The sequence below is a fragment of the Parasteatoda tepidariorum genome, chromosome 6 (assembly GCF_982258835.1).
Source record: "Parasteatoda tepidariorum strain Cologne lab strain chromosome 6, Ptep-v5.0, whole genome shotgun sequence".
Lineage (NCBI taxonomy): Eukaryota > Metazoa > Arthropoda > Arachnida > Araneae > Theridiidae > Parasteatoda > Parasteatoda tepidariorum.
This window is the reverse complement of record NC_141760.1, coordinates 69657642-69680347: the sequence shown is the minus strand read 5'-3', so window position 1 is coordinate 69680347 and position 22706 is coordinate 69657642. Positions and strand designations below refer to the sequence as shown.

The 22706-nt window shown below is 27.0% G+C and overlaps 1 protein-coding gene across 7 annotated transcripts in view; it reads right to left on the bottom strand.

Moving 5' to 3' along the window:
* The window catches only part of Vps13 (vacuolar protein sorting 13C), a 123183-nt gene that overhangs the window by 89451 nt on the left and 11026 nt on the right, over positions 1 to 22706 (bottom strand). For all 7 annotated transcript variants that reach the window (XM_087166009.1, XM_087166007.1, XM_087166008.1 and 4 more), the window contains exons 10-21: positions 22256 to 22427; positions 20378 to 20440; positions 16376 to 16490; positions 14679 to 14779; positions 13663 to 13730; positions 13493 to 13570; positions 12486 to 12684; positions 12103 to 12161; positions 11814 to 11966; positions 10579 to 10687; positions 8068 to 8155; positions 6275 to 6392 (exon numbers count right to left, since the gene is read on the bottom strand). In XM_087166009.1, coding sequence (XP_087022135.1) covers positions 6275 to 6392; positions 8068 to 8155; positions 10579 to 10687; positions 11814 to 11966; positions 12103 to 12161; positions 12486 to 12684; positions 13493 to 13570; positions 13663 to 13730; positions 14679 to 14779; positions 16376 to 16490; positions 20378 to 20440; positions 22256 to 22427 — 1323 coding nt within the window. The remainder of the gene's footprint in view (positions 1 to 6274; positions 6393 to 8067; positions 8156 to 10578; positions 10688 to 11813; positions 11967 to 12102; positions 12162 to 12485; positions 12685 to 13492; positions 13571 to 13662; positions 13731 to 14678; positions 14780 to 16375; positions 16491 to 20377; positions 20441 to 22255; positions 22428 to 22706) is intronic.

Genomic DNA, 22706 nt, shown 5'->3' with positions numbered 1-22706 from the left:
TTTGGATACTTGTGATAAACTAGAGAAATTAAAACTGGATTACTATGCCACCCTCGATGAAAAAGATTTGCCCAATTTTGAAGCTGAAATGGACAATTTAGAAGAGTCTATAGAACATATAAAGGTAAGCTTGCAAACCTTTATATTTAAGTTTCAACATAGTGAAGTGAGAGGCAATGATTCTATTGTAACTAAAGTGAATTTGAAGTTACCAGATATTAATTTGCCTACATTTAATGGACAAGTTGAGCATTGGTCAAGCTTTAAACAACAATTCGATAGTTTAATATCTAATAATTTTTCATTGTCTGATTTACAAAAGTTGATTTATTTGAGATCATCGCTTAAGGGCGATGCTAAATATATAGAAACTAGTGAAGATTCATTTGAATCTTTAATGAAAGTTTTAATTGATAGATATGAGAATAAGCGTATTGTGGTAAATAGTTATATTTCTAATATATTAAACTTAGAAAAGTTATCGTATGATTCCTTTAAAGACATAAGAAATCTTATTGATGTGTTAAACCGTAATTTAAGAGGTTTAAAACTTTTGAAATTAGAAAGTAACGACTTATGTTATCAATTGCTAATGAATATTATTCTACAAAAAGTAGATAAAAATACACGTAAGGAATTCGAAATGTCTCTAACAACTTCTGATTTACCCGAATGGGATAAGTTTTTGGACTTTCTTCATAAAAGAGCTCAGTTATTAGAGAATTTACAAGGTGTGCAGCCAAATAAATTGAAACTTCATCCCGTAAATAAAAGTAAATCTTTTATTCTAAAATCTAGTATGAAATGTTTGTTGTGTAAAAAACCGCATGAACTGCATAATTGTCCATTATTTTTAGATCTTTCCCCTTTAAAAAGGTTTGAAGAAGTTAAAAAATTAAGGCTATGCATTAATTGTTTTGGTAATAATCATAAACTTTCTAATTGTTTTTCGAAAGTTTGTTGTAAAATTTGTAACTGTAAACATCACGAGTTACTTCATAGAGATAATTCTCGCCCGCTTGAAACTATTAAATCAAGTTCAGATATGCCAAAACAATCCCCCTCCCTGGCGCCAAATGTATTGAGTAATATTTCTGAAGCCGGTGAAATTGCTGACTCAGAGAAATCGAAAGAGAGTAGCGTCTCCCACGCGTTCTCAACTCGTAGTCTAAATAGTAATAAATTAGTTCTTCTATCTACTGCCTTAATTAACATCTGGAGTTCGCTTAAAAATAAATATGTTTTAATAAGAGCATTGTTGGACAATGGCAGTCAGTCGAATTATTTAAATTCTGATACTTGTTTTGATTTGGGGTTGAAGCGAGAAAAAATAAACATTTCTGTTAGTGGATTGGGAGAGAATAAAATTAATGTTAAGTGGAAGGCGACTTCTTTGATTTGTATTAAGGATTTATCTTTTTCTTCGCAAGTTGAATTGTTAATAGTTCCTAGAATTACGGGCTTGATTCCATCGACTCCCATTAAAATTAGTGAGCATTTAATTCCTGATCGTGCGTTATTAGCTGATCCAAATTTTGAGATACCGAGTAAAATAAACATGATTATAGGAGCTGAGCTCTTTTATGATATTTTAAAGGAAGGAAAAACCAGAGTTTCTCCTAATTTGTTATTCTAAAATTCTGCTTTTGGTTTGATAGCAACGGGTAAGGTTCATGAGAACAATTTAAATTCCTTTTGCGGTTGAACTGAAACCTCTGAAAATATTGAAGATTCTCTTCAGAAATTTTGGGAAATCTAAAGTGTTTCGTCAGATATGCTTACTGGTGAGGAGGAATATTGTGAAAATCATTTTTTAAAAACTCATTATCGCAACGAATGTGGTAGATATGTGGTTCAAATGCCACTCAAAAAGGATCCCCAATGTTTAGGTGATTCAAAGAAACTAGCTTTAAAGAGATTGAATAATATATATAGAAAGTTAGACTCTAATCCTGAACTTTGTAACTTATATAAAGACTTTATGCTTGAATATCAAAATTCAGGACACATGCAACTAGTTGACACCGATATTAATGTAAACGCTAGTTACTATATTCCCCATCTTGGCATACATCGCCCTGACAAAACTACCACAAAATTGCGTGTCGTTTTTGATGCTAGTGCGCAAACATCGAGTGGTGAATCACTTAACTCTATACAAATGAAGGGGGGCGTGCTTCAGGATGATTTATTTTCAATTATGTGTAGATTTAGGAAACATCCTGTAGCCTTTACGGCTGATATTAGAGGTATGTTTCGCACTGTCTTAATTGATGAAAATCAACGAGACTTACAAAGAATATTGTGGAAATTGAATAAAGATGATGAAGCTAAAATTTACAAGCTCTGTACTGTTACCTATGGTACTACCTCAGCTCCATTTTTGGCAACGCGTGTCTTAAGACAAATTTCGATTGATGAAGGGAAGGATTTTCCCATTGCAGCTCGTGTCGTCCAAAATGATTGTTACATGGACGATGTAGTCTCGGGGGCTAATGATATTTCTTCTGCCTTAGAGTTAAAAAATCAGTTAATAAACCTTCTTCATCGGGGTGGCATGGATTTACACAAATGGTCATCTAATGAACAGTCCTTGTTAGAAAACTTACCGTATGAAGACCAGGAGTACCATTTCGATATTAAAAACAACGTTAAGACTCTCGGTGTGATATGGAACCCAAATGCAGACTTGTTTGAATTTTCAATTTCAGATATCACTAATCTGACGAACTGTACTAAAAGAACTGTTTTATCGTGCATTTCAAGACTGTTTGATCCATTAGGCCTCTTGGGGCCGGTGATAGTGAAGGCCAAAATTTTTATGCAAAAGCTCTGGCTACAAAAACTGGACTGGGACCAGGCACTGCCAGACTGCAAAGTTAAGGAGTGGGAGAAGTATGCTTCCTCTCTTCTCTGTGTGAAAGACATTAAAAAAGACCGCTGTGTAACGAATGGAACTGTTTCCTCCTTTGAAATCCATGGCTTCTGCGATGCTTCGCAAGATGCATACGGTGCAGCGATTTATTTACGATGTAAGAATTAATTGAATCAAGTGACTATTAACTTACTGTGCAGCAAGTCACGCATAGCGCCGATAAAAAAGTTGACGATTCCTCGTTTAGAATTATTGGCGGCTGAACTAATTTCCAAACTTCTACAGAAACTGTTAAAAGCTCTTCAAATGGATATACAAAGTGTCTACTTGTGGTCGGATTCAACCATAACTTTGGCGTGGATACGAGCTGATCCATGTTTGTTGAAAACTTTCGTATCGAATAGAGTGTCCAAGATTCAAGAAATCACTAGATTATTTAAATGGGGACATGTGCCTTCCGAAAGCAACCCTGCTGACCTTATTTCGCGTGGTGTTACTGCAGACAAAATCTCTAACTCTGAACTTTGGTGGCATGGCCCTTCCTTTCTAAAGACTGAGGACTATAAGCAATTCGAACATTCTCCTTCTTCCAGCGATGAATATATGGTTGAACTTTAGAAAAATTCTGACCTTAATTTTACTGTCTTTGAGAAAAACACTCTTATAATAGATTTTTTGAACAAATGCAATAGTTATATGAAACTAATCAGAATCTTAAGTTTTATTTTCAGGTTTGTAAGAAATGCTAAAATCTCAGCAAAGAAAACTACGGGACCGATTTCGAGGGAAGAGTTAAAATTATCCGAATTGTTTTTGATTAGAGAAGTACAGAGGGATGAATTTTCTTCTGATATTGCAGACATTCAGAAAGGTGCAATTTCTTCTAAGAGTAAGATTAAATCACTTAACGCTTTTTTAGATGCAAATGGTATATTGAGGGTGGGTGGTCGTTCGGCCCACTCGCAGGTAAGTTTCGATGCTAAGTTTCCCATTATTTTGCCTGCGGGTCATAAGCTTACATATTTAATTATGTTGTATTTCCATTTAAAAGATTTGCATCTTGGTCCCCAGGCATTACTTAATTCTGTTCGCCAAAGGTTTTGGCCAATTCACGGAAGAAATCTTGCCAGAAAAATAGCGCACGAGTGTGTTACTTGTTTTAAATTTAGACCTGTTTGCTCTCTAATAACCATTTACCACCATTAATAATAATAACCATTAATAACCATTTACCATTGATCAATTAATGGGTAATCTTCCATCTTATCGATTAAGTCCTGAGTTCACCTTTAATAAATCAGGCTTAGATTTCTGCGGACCGTTTCTTGTCAAGCAAAAAAATCAAAGAAAAATAAGTCTTCAAAAAATGTATGTAGCAGTCTTTGTGTGCCTTTGCACTCGGGCAGTACATTTGGAAATTGTCTCGGACTTAACAACTGAGGCCTTGATTGCCACATTAAAAAGGTTTTTTGCAAGAAGGGGGAAATGTTCTATGTTAATGAGTGATAATGCGAGTAATTTTTGTGGAGCTCGAAACGAGTTAAAACGGTTATATAGTTTGGCTCAATCCCCGGAACAAGAATTAATTGATTATCTGTTAACAGAAGAGGTTACTTGGAAATTTATACCGCAACGGGCCCCCCATTTCGGGGGTATTTGGGAAGCAGCAGTGAAATCCTTTAAAACCCACTTTAAAAAGACAGTTGGAATTTCAAAACTAACCCTTGAGGAATTTTTGACCCTTGTTACGCAGATAGAGGGAATTTTAAACTCTAGACCAATTACCCCATTATCTGCAAATGCAAATGATATGAACGCTCTGACGCCAGGTCATTTTTTAATAGGGCGTCCAATAACTGCTCCCATAGAACCTGAAATCACTCAAATTCCAGATAACAGATTGTCTAGATGGGAAAGAGTTACAAAATTGACTCAAAATATTTGGAGAAGGTGGCAAAGAGATTATTTGTCTAATTTACACGAACGAACTAAGTGGCAATTTTCAAAGGATAATGTTACCCCTGGTACAATGGTTCTAGTTAGGGAAGATAATCTTCCAGTATGTCATTGGGTAATTGGTAGAGTTGAAGAAACTATAGCTGGCAAAGATAAAAAGGTTAGAGTTGTTTTAGTGCGAACTTCTAAAGGTTTATTTAAAAGACCAATTCATAAATTGAGTATTTTACCTATTGAGGACAATAAATAGTTTGGTAATAATTGTAACCTCATTGAATTATTTTTTGTTTATATTTGTATTGTATCATTGTATTTTAATAATTTCCTTTAAATTTGGAATTGTGCATTCATTTAATATTGGAACAAATATTTTTCTACAGTCCATAATTTTATTCTATTAATTGAAATCAAATATTTCTAATAATTTTATTGTGATTCTTATAGTTTCAATGTATATTAGTTATTGTTGAAATATGTTAAATATTTCAAGGGGCCGGCATGTTCGGTCTTAGGCAAAGCGCCATCTGTAGCAATTGTTGTGAACTGCTCAGTTTCTCTTGAACTCTTGTTTGAGCCAGTCGTGGCTTCCATTGTAATAGTGCAATGATTTTGGTTATTTACAATTGTTAAAATAAAATATTGTTTGTTGAAATTATAGTATTTAATGAACCAGCGCACTGTGTACAATCGTGTACAACACATTTATTGCCTTACAATTTTATAGATTTACATTAAGATTTTCCAATTCACATTTTGCACAACAAATATTTTTACTTGATAAATGCAGACTAAAATATTAATAAAAATTTCACTAAAGTTTGAAACCTTTAGGTTTTAGCATTAAACATTTTGATAAGTATAAAACTTTCAATAATGAAAAGAAAACTTTATAATATCTATTTAATAATAAAAAAGAAAAGGCCAAAAAAAAATACTTAAATACAGGAAAAATAGGAATAATCAGTAAGGCAAAAAAAGATCACAGATTTTAAATTAGATGTGTTATTTGACACGCATTTTTGCATCAACTTAAAACATGCTAAGGATATATTGAATTGTAAAGATAGATATGGTCACAAGGAATAATACCTTAAAAGGAATAATACCTCTTTAATATTCTTCCAAATAAAATATTTACCTTTTCATATTCTAGTTTTGAACAAAATACATCCATAACATTATTTTTAATGCATCTACAATATTATAAATGTATTTTACAATATTATGGAAGTATTATTATAAAAACAATTTATAATACATCAAATGAGTTGCTACTGTTGAAAATTATTTTATAAAATAAACTTAGATTTTAACTTTTAAAACAATTTTGCTGGTTTTCCTACATTTTACTACTGAATGGTCAAATTAATTTTCTTTTATAATTAAATACTTGGCTTTCTCCTTATAGTTTCTGACTAACAAAATAAAGTCTTATAAACTTACTGTGGCATTCGAGGATCAATGGTCACAATAGATTTATGGAAATCAACACTTATTGTTAATGGATACAATAAATGGTGAGGATCACCAAGTTTTCCAATAAAATCTCGCCAATCTTCTCCTGTGTAAGGACAATAAATTCAAAGATTAAAATATGTATTAAAAATTACTGAAAAAAGATTGAGCGTGAATAAAAATATTCGTTGATTTAAATGAAAAAAAGTTTATCTAAAAAATTGACATACTGTACTCACATAAAATTATTCAGAATTTAACTTACAATCAAATGACTAATTATGTATTCAGATGAAGAAAAAAGTTTTAAATATTTTATTCACTTAAGAAGACTCTATAATTCTGTTTTTACCTCCATTTGTATTATAAAATATAAGTTAAAAGTGAGCACAAGTAGACCTTAAGCAAACCATAAATTTAAAAATTGTGAAAAAATGTTTTTAAATATCAAGAGGCAAACAAATTATAGGAGGAAAACTTCGCTACTGAATAATACTCCCAAACTTTGTTTGAATTTAGATATTTTGAAAAATATAAATAAATTTTTTCAGCATTTGAAACATCTTCGTTTACCTGAACACATATTTTCTGTACTTTAAAATTTTAAATTACTTATGAAGGTGAAACAGAATTTGCCATAAAAGATTTCTAATGTGGCACAGAATCCTCTTAACAACTGACATAAAAATATTGAGTAAGAGTATATACATTTTACAAAAATGTTATACGTATAACTATATGCATTTTACAAAATAAATGTTGCCTTACGCAAAAGAAAAAATTATCACATAAATTATTTTTACAAATATAATAAAATTATTTTAAAACATTTATCACCAAGAAATGTTTGATGTTTCCAAATCTAATTTTCACTTAATTTATCATTAACTAAGCAAAAAATTTTAAAAATGAAAACTGTATCCAGTCAACAAAATGATTCATACAAAATTAATTGTTAAACCCAAATAAAAAAAAAAAGAATTTGGAAATAATCTTAAAAAAGAAGAAAAAACGATGACGTAACACACTAATGATTATTTATAAAATGATGGTAAGGTAAACATCTTTCAAAAAAGAAAGAAAAATCCTAAAATCTTAAGAGGACAAAAAATGTTTTTTTTTTTTTAAATGGCGGGAAAATTTATCGAATTTTGTTCCGGTTTTTTGGTTTTCTGATTTCCGAATAACGGGTTCTGTACTGTATTATTTTTGCACTATTAAAAAGCTAGGTATTATATTCAGTTCAAACACACTTTACAACGAAATATTTCGAAATTTAAATAAAATATTCACATGTTCTGATGAGTTATAAGGTTTTTGAAAAATAAAAGTTTCCATGAAATAACAAAACATTTTTTTTTTTTTAAATCTTAATTTTAAATTATTCCATGAAAAATCAATTTCATTGCACAATTTTGATACAAAATTATGTTTATTTCACAACATTTACACTGTCATAATTTATATGCTGTTCATTTAGAGAGCAAAAACTACCAATCCAGGACAATTCTCCTTCAAAATGGGTGTTAAGCACTGTCTTAAGATTTAAAAAGTGATTGCTCGTGCACTGCTAAGTAAACAACCCATCGTTCTTTCTCTCACCTCCAATTTTAATAAAATTTAAGCAAATCTGGTGCAAACCCAAGTGGGCATAAAGTCTTTGGGCGTGCAGCATTCAGTTCACATCTTATATGGTATACTGTGACTAAGAAAAAGTAAACAAGTGCTTATTTTTACAAATTAAAATTAATTGCAAAATATAAAAACATAAAATGACATACCTGCTTGAGACAGAAGTATTTCAACATTTTTCACTGATATTTTGAATTTGTCATATGCTTTGTCAATCATAGTAGACAAAACTTCCTCCTAAAATTAATATCAACACATTCAATTAATTTAAATTAAATATCAAAGGTATAGTGTATCTACTCATACTGCATATATAAGTATAATATTCAAATTATCAAAAAAATATTAAAGAACAATCTATTTGAAAAATACATTGTAAGGCATATAAATATTTTTATGAGATGAAAGATTTAAATATTTATAAAAAATTACATGGATATACACTACCGGTCAAAAGTTTGCGAAAATTTTGAAATCTACAAAGAAAAGGTCTAAATTCAAATGTTCACAGAACTGCGAAAAATCATTCAAATTGAGTGAAAATTTGATATGTTCTAAAGTGAACCCTCTACAGTTAGTTACTTATGATCAAATTGCAATTCTTTGTTTCTTGCGAACTGAATCCAGCTTTTCATCATGGGTTGTTTCTATGATGAAAAAAGTTGATAAGTTTGAACACTTGCAAAACTTGCAAAAAAATTTTTATATACTTTCTGTTGATAGAAAATAGTTATTTGAACCGTTCCATGTAAGCCCTCAAAATTTCAGATCGATTTGATTCTTTTTGACGAAGTTATAGAATTTTGAAAAATATGTGTACTTTTCTCGATTTCTGAGAATTCCACATATGCGGTCTTTTGGTCCATACATCTTCTACCAAAGAACTTTTTAATTTTAATGTTTTCTATATTTTCAAATAATTAATGATTACTATAAAACAAATACTCTTATTCATTATTGTAATTATTATTGTTATATTTATTGCTCATGTGTATTAGTCTTGCTGTGATATTTTTACTTTACATTAAATTAAAATAAAAAGTTATAACAATAATTACATAAATAATTCTAAAAAAATAATAACAATAGTATAAAAAATTCGCATTTTTACTAAACTATTTTATTTACAACAGGTCAAATATTTAACATATTCTTATTCGTATTTTGTAATTAAATAAATTAACATTTAAATCTTAGATTCCTCGAACCATCCACCTTTTGCTTTTATTATAGCCTTACAAATGCGTGGCATTCGTTCTAACAAACCATTAATCACTTTAAGTGATATAGAGTTTCATTCCTGTTGTAAAATGTCCCATAACTGATTTCTATTCGAAATATCAGAGCATCGTTTGCAAGAACAAACAAATTTTCGATGAAATGTGACATCTATGAGACATTGTTTTAATCATATTCATAATAAATTCTTTTTAATAAAAATAATTACAATAATGAATAAGAATATCTGTTTTATAATAAATATTAATTATTTGAAAATATCGAAAACGTTAAAATTAAAAAGTTCTTTGGTAGAAGATGTATGGACCAAAAGACCGCATATGTGGAGTGCTCAAAAATCGAGAATAGTACACATGTTTTTCAAAATTCTATAACTTCGTCAAAAAAAATCAAATCAATCTGAAATTTTGAGGGCTTACATAGAACGGTTCAAATAACTATTTTCTATCAGCAGAAAGTACAAAAAATGTTTTTTGCAAGTTTGGCAAGTGTTCAAACTTAACAACTTTTTTCACCATAGACACAACCCATGATGAAAAGCTGGATTCAGTTCGCAAAAAACGAAGTATTGCAATTTGATCATATGTATCTAACTGTAGAGGGTTCACTTTAGAACATATCAAATTTTTATGCAATTTGAATGATTTTTCGTAGTTCTATGAACATTTGAATTTAGACCTTTTTTTTGTAGATTTCAAAATTTTCGCAAACTTTTGACCGGTAGTGTATAACACATATAGAAATCACATGCTATAAATTTTCCGATTTTGAGATATTTAATTAATGTAGTTCTTAAAAGTTAAAATGAATTCTTAATTGAGTTCCAGGTAAACCTTGATTTATCATTCCACTTCTCTTGCTTTCTCATATGTATCAGATTGTTTTAATGGTTTTGTTACAAATACTATTCTTATAATGTTAATAAAACCCATTTAGATTGTTTTTGAAAGTAGCAGATATCTGCGTCTATAAAACTTCCTGTAATCACACCAACTTACAGAAAATGAACAACAATCTGTCACAAACATTGAAAAGTTATTATTTGCGCTGGAAAAAAAAGAGTGTGTTCAAACCAAAATTTCCAAATATCTCAGATAAATAAACGTTTATTCATCCTTATTTTGAATCGTTAATATTTTTGCATAAAGTAGATCCTTTCTTCAGTTAAAATTTTTTATACTTGTTGTAAATGTATATTTTATGAGTTTATTCATTCTTTCATTTGATTATTTTAAGTTGACCCACATTTGTTGTTTTCCTGTATCTATAAATCATAATCAGTGGTCCCATGAGAAATGATCAATCAAGGTTTATATTATTAAAATGTTAAGTATATGAAGTTATCGAAGTCAAAAATTAGAATTTGGAATTCATTTGTATGTAAATAACGATATATTGAAAAATTGAAGAAAAAAACTTACCTCTGTGCTTCCTGCCTTTACAAGGCTTTTAACAGTTGGTGACTCAGGGTCTCTCTTACTACTATCCATAGTGAAATTTCCAAGACTTATAACAATTAGTGATGAATTACTAAGAAATAAAAATATAATAGATTATTAATATTCGAAATAATAAAATACTACAAGAAATATATTAAAAACTTTTTTTAATATTTAACACTACACATATTATACAATTCTGAACCAAAATGTTTGTTTTTATTACCTTTTGTGAAAATCGTCAATCGACGACTGTAAATTTAAAAAAAAATTATACAATTAAGATCCTCTACACAGCCTCTTTATGAAAATGCATTAAGCAATCACAATTTCATGAGGATGTTTTGACACTATTTTCATTACCAGGTCCCACGAAAAGCATTCGCCAATGCGCCAAAATCGTAAACTTGGTTAATAAGATTATGTTTTGGCGAATAATTTTTTTACATATAAACTGGAAGCAAAAATATATATTTAACTAGATCATCAAAATTATGTTAAAAGAAACTTTTTTTAACAAATCAGTATTTTGTTTTATTCGATTAAAGTAATTTTCAGTAGATGTGCCGCATAACCAGTTAGAATTCGGTCCAAATAATATAAGCCTGAAACAAACTACCCTTAAATAGTTTTTTTATGGGAAAAAAATTTATCATAAAAAGTTGATAAGATTTGCAGTTTGCGAAAACTTTCGAAAATTGGCAAATACTTTTGAAATTTGGCTAATTTACTGGCCAATAATTTAAACTCCTTAGCGCTGGCCCTGATTACCATTGTTGAAATCATTTTATAATAACAGAAATGCATTTTAGTTTATTATACACTTATTATATTTATTAAAATTAATAACTTAAATCCTATGTATTTATAAGTTCTCTCATTTTACTGATATTTAATCAATTCATTCTACAAAAATGACATTCCATTTTTTAATCAATCTTTTGCTTTTTGGAGCTGAGCGGCGATTATAATAATTAGACTAGCATTGCAGGCCTTTAAAAAACTTTCAATATATATATTTTTTTAATTATTGCAAAGTAAAAAATGAATCAGTTTTTAAACTCTAAAATATGTTTTTCAAAAACAAAAAGCAAAAAATGTGAAGCTGAATTACCATAAAAAGTATTTAAATGCAGCAAATAATGTAAAAGACATTCAATAAATTTCAAATAATATAGAAAATATTTTAATAATGTAGTAAAGAAAAGATTCATTACTCTTTAAGAACACCCTTTTCTGGAACTATAATAAAAACTGGCTGCATATCAATGGTGAGATCTAAATATTTATGCTGTTCTATAGCATACTGAAGTCCAAATGCTGACATCTCTTTTAAATCTTCTAATTTTAACATAGCTGTTGCTTGAAGCCTTTAAAGAAAGTTTAAAAAAAGTCATCAATACTACAAAAATGACATTCCTTTTCAATTTATAAGCTCTTAAATAACAATAATTCAATTTGAAAAGCAAAATAAATTATTTGCTTTACTTAAAAATAAGTACTTACTGTTGTAATGCTGGATTTTCAGGGGGTTTAAATACTTCTGTGAGATTGTTTACAGTGATCTGAAATTTATAATTACAAATATATTAAACATGATAGTTTATATTTTTAACATGATAAGAATTAATTGATTTAATTGAAAAAAATGTTGTTTGAAATCAAAATAAAGAGAAAAATTAGCAAGGACACAGAAACAAAACCTGCTAACTGCTCAATTTGGAAGGAAAAAAAAGAGGTTACATTTATAATTAAAACAAATTGTCTTGCATCCTCAGTTTGAAATACATCGATAAAATAAATATTTAAGTTTATTTATATTTTTAAGATTTTTTTATGAACTTTATAAAAAAATGCTTATTACAATAAAATGATTAAGTCAAACTTACAGCATCATAGATTATTTCTAATGGCTGTGCTTGAACATTTAATCGTTGATCACATGATCCATCAAGAGGATTGGTTTCAAATGCAATATTAAGCAATGGAAGATTGCTTGACTCATACTGCCTAGAGGAGACAATTGTAGGAGTAAACTTTCCAACAGGTACTCCTCTTACAATGAAGCTATCTATCTTGGACTCGAAACTGAAAGAAAACAAGGTAGTTATTATATGGATGAATTACCAAAAAAAAAAGAAGTAAAAAGATTAAAATTACATAAAACAATTTTATATTTTCAAATTTACATTAGGAAATCCGTAATTACTCATTATGAGTTTCTAATTTAGTAACCATGTGTTTGATACAGTACCACAATGGATGCCTTTCTTTAACTACTTTATTTGTTAATTAGATCTTACTATTTTATTATAAGTAAATTCAAAGATAACTCTAATTTTTTCGTCCAACGTACATCTTTCTCTCCCTTTCACATTAGTGACTATCAAAACTTGAAAACACAACTGTCCCACTTTCCTTAAGATAGCAGCCCTACACTACTTCACCTTTATTAACACTTAGGTCTAAAAAGTTTGGCTAGAACTGCCACTGTAATAGCAATTTCCCTCTCTGAGGCTTCTCAGTATCATGAAACATTTGCAACTGACGAGCCACGCTTCTAGTTTACTAGAGGGGGAAAGTGTGGTGGCCACAACATAAACCTTCCTAACTCATCCTGGTCAGGATTTAAACAACGAACATCTTTCACCACTCAGCAAAAATTTTATGAAAGCAAAATAATTTAAATACTTGTATTCTTTAAATTTTTTCATCGAATTTCAACTGCATAAATGTGTGTTAGTACTACAAGAGAAATTTTAAAAGTTAAAAGTTTGAAAAAACTAATTTAAATTTTTCAATGTAATTAACAATGAAATAAAACTAAATAGATAAAAACATAACACATACATTGTAATAGTTTATATTTCATAATATTGTAAAATACCAATCTTACCTAAGTGCTGAGGCAGAAGGTCTTTGCTCAACAATCGCAGATACTTCCTTAAGACTGGCTTTTAATACTTGGGGTTCACTATCAGCATAGAAAAAAAAATTCATGTGATTTACTTTGATTTCATGCAATAAAAATGAAGTAATGTCACAAATATGGAAACAAATATATACCTTCTTGTATCATCTGAAAGTGTAACTGTCAAATTGTGGAGAAGGAATAATAGCTTGTTTTCTATAAACTAAATAATAACAAAATTTTCTTTAAAAATTAAGGTAAAAAAAGAATTTGTGAGCAAAGAAACAAGAAAAAGAAATCAAAGTTCATACATTGTATGAATTGGAAACATAATATTTGGTTTCCATGAGGATTGAAAACCAAATTTTTTAAGAATTAAAATACATACCAATAATATAATACAATGTAAGTGAAATATTAAATAAAACAATCAAATCAATTGAATAAAAAAAATTATAATTATAAAATTAAATTAAGAAACCTAAAAGTTCCTACCATTTAAATTTTAAATAATTATTTAAAAAAATTAATATAAAAAATTAACAATGCAACATTTTGAATATAGTTTTAAAGTTTCATTCCATGCATAAACATGGGAAAACATTCTAGTCTTGCCTCTTTTAAATTAATATGTTCAACACAATATAATATGTTCAGATAACAAAAAATTATTTAGGTTAGTTATAAGTTCCTGTTTTATTCATGTCACGTTCATGCTTTTCTTATAATGTTTGTTATCATGTTTTTTTTCTTCGTAATTTTATAAAATCAGATGTTGTTAAAAGATAATAAAAACAAGTAGTTACAAAGTAATAAGAACTGTTAAAAAAAATTAAAAAGAAATGCAATTTTGTTAGTGTTTTTCTTTTCTTCCTCAGATTTAATGAATACTAGATGTAATTTTAGATAGAGAAACCTCATGCTTTTAATTTATAAATAGTAAAAACTAAAAACAGAAATGAAATTTGCCATAAATTAACTTACAAATCGTATTAAATCAAAATACATTAGTAAAGAATATACTTTTAATATAAACAATCAATATTACTAACTCTTAAAAAAATATAAATATTTCATTAAATGGTTAAAAAAAAAGCACACAAAAAAATTCTATTAAATGATATTGTATTGGTATTATAAATAATTTTTGAATTTTAAATATTGTCATTACTTCTTTGGGGTATTCAGTCATAACTGCACTTTCTTGATAACCAATCGCTTCATATAACCTATTTTTTTCTTCAGCAGTCATAGCTTCTTCAAATTGCTTAACTAAAATAAATGTATATAGATCAAAAATAAATAAAATAATATAAATAATCCACATTTACTAACATGATAAATTAAAGCAATATATTAAATATTAATAAATGAGATTAACATTTTTTTAAACATTTAAAGTGTTTATGAATTACCTAAGATGTTGTATATCAATCTTAAGATCAAGATGACACTTTTAAAATGGAGTTATTCTTTTAACTTTATTTTCTGATTGATAACTGAACAATTAAAGTAATTTAGTGAACATAATAAGGCACCTAAAATTGAGAGGCAGGGGTGCAGAAAATCCACAGGGCCTGATATTTCTCTAGAGCATAATTTTTTTAGTCAAAAATTTCCCCCAAAATAATAACGCTTTTTCAAAATATTTTTAGAAAGTATGTTAAATGATAAAATGTTTTGGTAATAATTTTTTCTTTAACTAAAAAAAAAAATTTGTTGATTTTACGTAATTCCTGTCAAAATATATTGAAATAGTCATAATTCATTCAACTAAATTTAAAAGAACGCTAAAAAAACTAGAATTAAAACTACTAATAAATAAATAAAGTGAGATATAAAGTTAATTGTGTTATATTAAACGTAACAGAAAATATTCTTTCCCTTTTGTTTATCAAAGAAGTCTTGTTTTTTTTTCCCTTGAAATATTTTTTCATTTAGGAAATATTTTTTCATTCCATTTCTTTACAAGTCAAAGTTTTGTGAAGTGATCAATTTTTTTACATAAAAAAATTTTGTAGCAATATTTTTTAATAAACCAAAAATTTCCCCAGTACAACTTGAATTTCCCCCAGACCTCGTTTGTGAGATTGAACATATTCTGCACCCCTGCGAAGAGATGAGAGGAGAGGTAATTAATAAAGTATAAATAAAATTAGTCATACTGTTCAAATAGATCAAACCTAGAATTAGAGTACACATGTTTAAATGCTGGTAGGCAATTAGAAAGTAGAAAAAAGAAATGTCTAGCATATTTTCAGCATCCAAGTAGTTTTATATATTTACTTATTTGTTTATTTTTGTTTTATTTAAAAATATTGATAAAAAATTAGATATTTCAAGATAAAATTAAATTATCAAAACATGAAAATTTTTGCACATGCTGATTTTCTTCAGAATACTTTAAAATGTCAAAAATATTGCCATTAACTTATTTTGTACTAAAATTGCTAAAGTACTTTTTAGGTGAAATTGGCTCTCATTTATTTTTATTTGAAAACATTTCAACGCAAAAAGATACATCAAAAATGAAATAAATGATTCATTCTTGGATCCCTAGGACCATATAAATTACTACAGCAACCAAATATTTAAATTGGATATAAATGATAATTTAAATCAATTATTTTTTCTATTAAAAATATAATGTATAAAAATGATCATCAATTAAGAATACAGTAATAAAAATAAAATGTAAGTATTTTTACATTATTAAAAATTGACACATCATTTATTGAAGATTCCTTTGTAAGGATAAAAATAAATAGATTAAAAGAATACATTTTTCAAACAATTTCTTGAGACTCAGTTAATATTTATTCAAAACATATTTTTTTTAAATATTTTTTAATTTTTAAAGTAACATACCTATTTTAGCTCCATTACTGCTTTCAGAGCTGTGCGCATGTTGATCTTTACCAAAAAAGCTACCAAACCAGCCACCCCAGCTTTGTTTATTTTCCTTTTTAGATGACCTTAAAGCCTGAGAAAATGTTTAAAATACTTAAAAAATGTTTATACCTTGGATAGGGAAGTTACACTGCTAAGAAGTTATCAACCATGAAAATATAACATAATAATAATAAAAATAAATAAATAAACAAAAAATAAAAAATTTAACTGGTAATATTATGAAATAAAAACACACAAAATCAAATAAGCTGTAAATGATATTTATCAGCAATATAAAACTCACCTTCAGTTTTTTCTTTTTCTTTCATAAATGTGCATTAAAAGAAAATAAAGCTCATATAGAATATTTTCTAAAGAGTATATAAAAAGTGCAATATAATGAAACAAATAAAATGCTGTGGAGATATCTATTTGCCTTCGTACTTCTAAAGTCACAGCAAAAGCTTTTTATTTAAAACATTAAACTATATAACAATATAGTTTAACAGTTAGTAACACAATATATCAATATCCTATCTACTTTTAATAAAAATATTCTATCTACAATACCATTTAAGTATTGATTTTAGAAAGGATTCCTTGAACTACATGAAAAAAGCAAATAGTTCTTCTGTATTGGTTATAAAAAAGGAAATAATTTTAAAATATTTTAAGTAAATACAGAAACAAATTTTTTAATATTCTACTGGAACCTTTATTAACTTGCATTTCATAAATTTTCTAGAATTTATTTTTTTTAATGTAATAAACGAAAAATTTAAACACCTCAAAGCTTAAAGTCGTGCCTCATTACTCAAATGTCAATACGTAGCCCCCAGATTATAACCAAAATCATAAAAAAATAGATATATATATAGAAAATTAATAGAAAAACTCCAAAATGTAAAGGTACTGATTATAAATAATTATATATAGTTAAAAATGTAAAAAAAAAATATTCTCCCACACATATTTTACTAACCAATATAAAATGTGCAAAATTGCATTTTTTTCTTCTTTTGTATTTCAAAAATACTATGCGCGTACTTTGTTACAGACACAATTTGCAACACTTAGTCTTTTAATTTTTTATAACAAATTTATAAAATTAAAACAATAATAACAATAACAAATAATAACAAAATAATAGAACTAATTAACAAATGCAAACCATCATTCATTTATCTCATTATTAGTTGTTAAATTTTTTCAAATTTTGATTGATTTTAATGAACTTCTACTACTTTGGTTAAAATCTCAAATCCATCCACACAGTTCTGTTTTATTAATGTTAATCATACACAGTATAAAATCAAGAAAATATAAAATTTTAATAGAGGAAAAAAAAGAAAGTTGAGGTAATCAAAGAATGCATGAATATGAAGAAAAAAATTACATTAACAATTAATACATTCATTATCTAACAATCTTTTTTGTTTACATTCTCTTAAATGTATCTAAATTAAAACTTAGTTTAAAAAAAGAAAAATTTCATTCCTGAAAAAAATTAAACAAAAGAAATAACTCTACATAATAAGAATAGGATGCTTTAGTTTTCTTATACATGTTTCAAATCAAAATAGCTACATAAAACCACTTTCACAACTTTAGAGGAATAAAGATAAAGTGATAAAATAAAGAAGCTAACTGACTAGCATATACATATAAACAAATATTTTAACTGCAAGAAAACTAACTAAATTTGATTGTAATGCAACTCGTTTATAGATGCTGATATTGCACAAAAAGTGATGAGCAACACTTGAACTAAGTAAAATATTTATAAGAGTTTTAGCATCAAATATGCAATGCAAGTCAATAGAAAAGTAGACATCTAGCACAATTACACAACTACAAAAGCAAAGATAATAGTATCGAGCAAGAACAGAGCACAACAAAACTCACCTTATGATGTTTTGTTTGTGCCTCAAGAAGCAAAAGATATGAAATATTTAACATGAAAATTTAAAAAAAAATATTTAAAATACAAATGTGTACACAAACAAGATACAAACTAAAATAAGTTTTAAAAAAAAACAGCACAGGAACGGAAGATACAATTTAACCCTTTAACTGTTAAACCACATATCCAATGAAAAGCATAAAATAAGCTGTTAAGCCATGTGGAAAAGAAACTAGGTTCTATTCTGAATCAAGTTCAGAGTTAACAACTAAAGGGTTAATATGACTTGTCATTTAGAATCCTGAGTAAAAAGATTGGTACTGTATAATTTTATTTGTTTTATTAATTTAAAACTGTTATTAATTACGTTAAAAGCATAGGATGTACAGTAGCAGTGCTGATATTAAATAATTTAATACATTCATATTAAGTAAAAATAATAAAAACTTTTAATTGTATCAATATATATATATTATATATATATATATATATATATATATATATATATATATATATATATATATATATATATATATATTACAGAAGCAAGCAGCACAGGACATTAAGGCACGATGTACACACGTAAGAAAATAGTTTATAAATTTAAAAAGAGAAAAATTAAAGGCTGAAAATAAAAGCATTTTTCTAATGATAGTAGCTTTCATAATACAGTAGAGTAGTAATTATAGAAACCAATTTAAAAAGTCTTGATTGCTAGTCTATGATTTATATATGATAACTTGTGTTGAATATTTTATGTGTTTATTAATATTAACAGTTCCTTTGAATCAATGAAAAATGACTAGATAAAATTCAATTAAGCAAATTGAAAAATAAAAGTACTAGATAATTTTCCCTTAATTAAAATTGATATAGAAATGCGTTAGATTTATAAAGCACAAATTTTTAAAATTTACTTTTTTAAAAACAAATTATTGTAAAAAAATGTTTAAAAGTACCATTAAAACATTATAAAAAATTAACAAAAATACAATTTTGATTCCGAATAGATATTTTATTCTAAATTAAAAAGGGGACACTTTTTTTCAAAAACATTTCTTGTAAATAAAAGTCCTTAAGAACTTACAATAACTGATTAAAAATATTTACTTCATTTTACAAAATGTAAAAAAAAAAAAAAAAAAAAACATCAATTTATTAATTTTTACTTTCACAAAACTTTAACAGATAAAACAATTTACAGAACAAAAAAATTTAACAACAAATTATCGTTTCAGAAACATTTTTTAACAAAATTATAGTAAACTAACAAACTTTTCAGAAATAGTTTTATTCCAAACATAAAATCATTCTTTTGCGAATTTTAAATTTATTAATATTTATAGTCGTTCAGTATTTAAAAACTAACCTGTCAAAAAATTACTATTCCTTATATTAAATCACAAAATATATGCTTTGGAACAAGAGCTTAAGACTATTTTATTTCAATAAAAATTATTTTATTTCTATAAAAATTATAGTTTTTAACAAACTAATTAAAAGTTGAAAAATCAAGTTTTTTTTTTAAATCCAAATTCCCCATGATATATTATTCTTTTTTTCTTTTTATATAGTACCTAACTATCGATTCTTAAACTAACATTCGCCTACTAAAAATAAAAACTCCTGGTAGCCAACTCACAATATTTTGTGAATTTTTCTAATTTCTGCACTTTGGCATATTCATAAAATTAATACCAATATCCTGAAATGTTCATAAAACAAACCTATGATCCTGAATACAACATTAAAAATGGTACACGCACTTCTAAGGGAAGTTTTTGCATATATTTGGAACTTTCTAGATAGAGTTCCACCCTTTTCTTCACAGGGATAAAAAATTAAATTAAACCTTGTTTTTAAAATGAAGATTTTGCCCTATTTTTTTGTTTTAAAAATAGAAAACAGCAGATTAATCGAAATCAATCTAAAAGATATTGATCACAATGTACTCTTGGGGTTTAAGTTGTTCAAAAGCAGTACATAAAATAAAAATTAGAACAAATATGTTTATTAAATTAAATTATATTTAATAAATATAACTAAAGAAAAAGATTAAATAGCATTATTCTCACTTCTAATTCAGCTTGTTTCCTCACAATAGTTATATTAAATATATCCAAGGCTTTTTCACAATCCTGAAAAAGTCATAGTAATTATTATGATGTTTATCGATGAAAAGAATGTTTTATTTTCCTTTACCATTCACTAAAAAAGTTAAATTTCAATGCTTATAATACTAATTGCATATCACAGCAACATTAATAGAGTAGTTCAAAGGAAAATATAAATTTCAACAAAATTTCACGCAGAATTTTTATTTTCTGAACAAATTCCTAGAATATTAATGAAGTTTATTGAATGACTTTATAAGTAATATTTTGTTAAGATTTTTATAAATCTTATAATCATACAAATCAGGATTTTAATAAATCTAACAATCACATGAATCTGTTGTCTCGACTAAAGATAAAAATGAAACTTCAACATGTTACTTGTTTCGACCAAATTACTTAAAACATAAATAAATGTTTATTTCAGTATTTTTACAAGGCTCTGGCTTATTAAAGAAATAAAATTAGATGACTTTTCCATTAGATGACTTTTCCATAAAACTCCCTGACATTTCAATCAAGTTTCACAATATACATTATGTATATTTTGCAATTATTAATAAAAAAAACACACTTTTGTTTCCTGAATTTGAAACATCAAATAGAAGACATAAGGGTATCTGCTACATTTTAGATTTTCAAATTCATGACTTTTCATGCCTAATTCCAAGAATTTTTCATGACTGTACGAAGTTACTATTTTCTCTGACAAAAACACAACAGTAAATTTAAAAAAGCATCATAATAACATTAATTAAAATTATAGGTGTAACCAAAACTGTTATACTCTGCATCTTCATATTTATAGATTTTTAATTTAAAAAACAGAGAAAATAAAGATTTGAAGCAATAAAATAGCTCAAAAGTAATTTTTTCTTCTTTTTTCTGCAAAATTATATTCTAAAGATACTTTTCTTGTTCAAGGGAAAAGAAAGAAATACTTTTGACTTTTCTGTTCTCATTTCAAAATAAAAATAATTCGCCAATTACTGGCTTGCTTCAGCTAGAATTTCAAATTGATAAAATAAATAATAAAAATTCTGAAATCACAGAAGTTTAAAATATAATTTGCTCTAGAAATGTCTTTTTTTTCTTCCTTTTTTGAAAGAACACAATCTTTAAAGAACATGATAAAAACATTTTATATTTTAATAAAATATGACTATGAGTGGGGAGTTTGCTACAAATTCAGATATTCGGAACACCAAGAAATTGGGGAAGGGATAAATTCCAGTCTAAGAATGAGATTTTTTGGCGACCTAAATTCATGACTTTCCACGACTTTTTTTAAAAAAATAGTTACAATCATGACATTTCATGACAAATTTTGTTCAATACCAAAATTTATGACTTTAAAGGATTGTTCATGACTTTCCAGGTGTGCGGATACCCTGGATATAGTGAGAAAAAATATCACTAAATGAATATATAGAGTGTAAAATAGATTGAATGAAGAATTTTATAATAAATAAAATGTTAGAATTATAAAACTGTTATTTAACTAGAAGATCAAAAACGGATTAATGTTACTTGCAATTCTAAGATTAGTGATTTCCAAGGCATGTCATAGGAATTTTACAAGTTTTGGCAAAAAAAATAAACAATAATAATTGTTACTTTCGCTATGTCTTACTTACTGTCTTACTTTAAATTAAATTGTGTGACAATTCTGGGATCTAACAGTTATCCCAGACATCTGGTACCCCTGTTTCAGTAGGGGGGGGGGGAAATCATTTTCCTAATTTTAATTTAAGTAACTGTATGACAGAAAATTTTGATAATAGTGAAAAAAATAGCAAAATATAAAGTAAAAATGTAACTGAAAAGAAATTTACTCACATTCAATTCATTTAGCAAATCATGAGAGAACTTTTTACCCAATAATTTCAAAACATAAACTGTTTTATATTTTTTGCAGCAATCAAGATGAGATTTCATATGAGACCAAGACCAGTTTCTTCTTTTTCTACGAACATCTTCTTCAAGAATAGCATTGATAGCAAACTTCCACCTAAGTAATTAATAAAAAAAAAAAATGAATAGTGTCATTCAAGTTCATATAAAATGAAAATACATTCATTATTGAAAAAATTTCAGCAGCATATTTTTATCTTAAAATTAATGAAAATTAAATATAAGTGAAACCTCACAGATAACACATAAATTTCACCTACAAATTCACCTTGAAAAAATAATTTTGTCTTCATCCTAACCTTCATAAAATATACTCTTAGGTACAGAAATGTTACTGCTACAGATATGTTGTCCTATAGTAATTACTTTTAGTGAT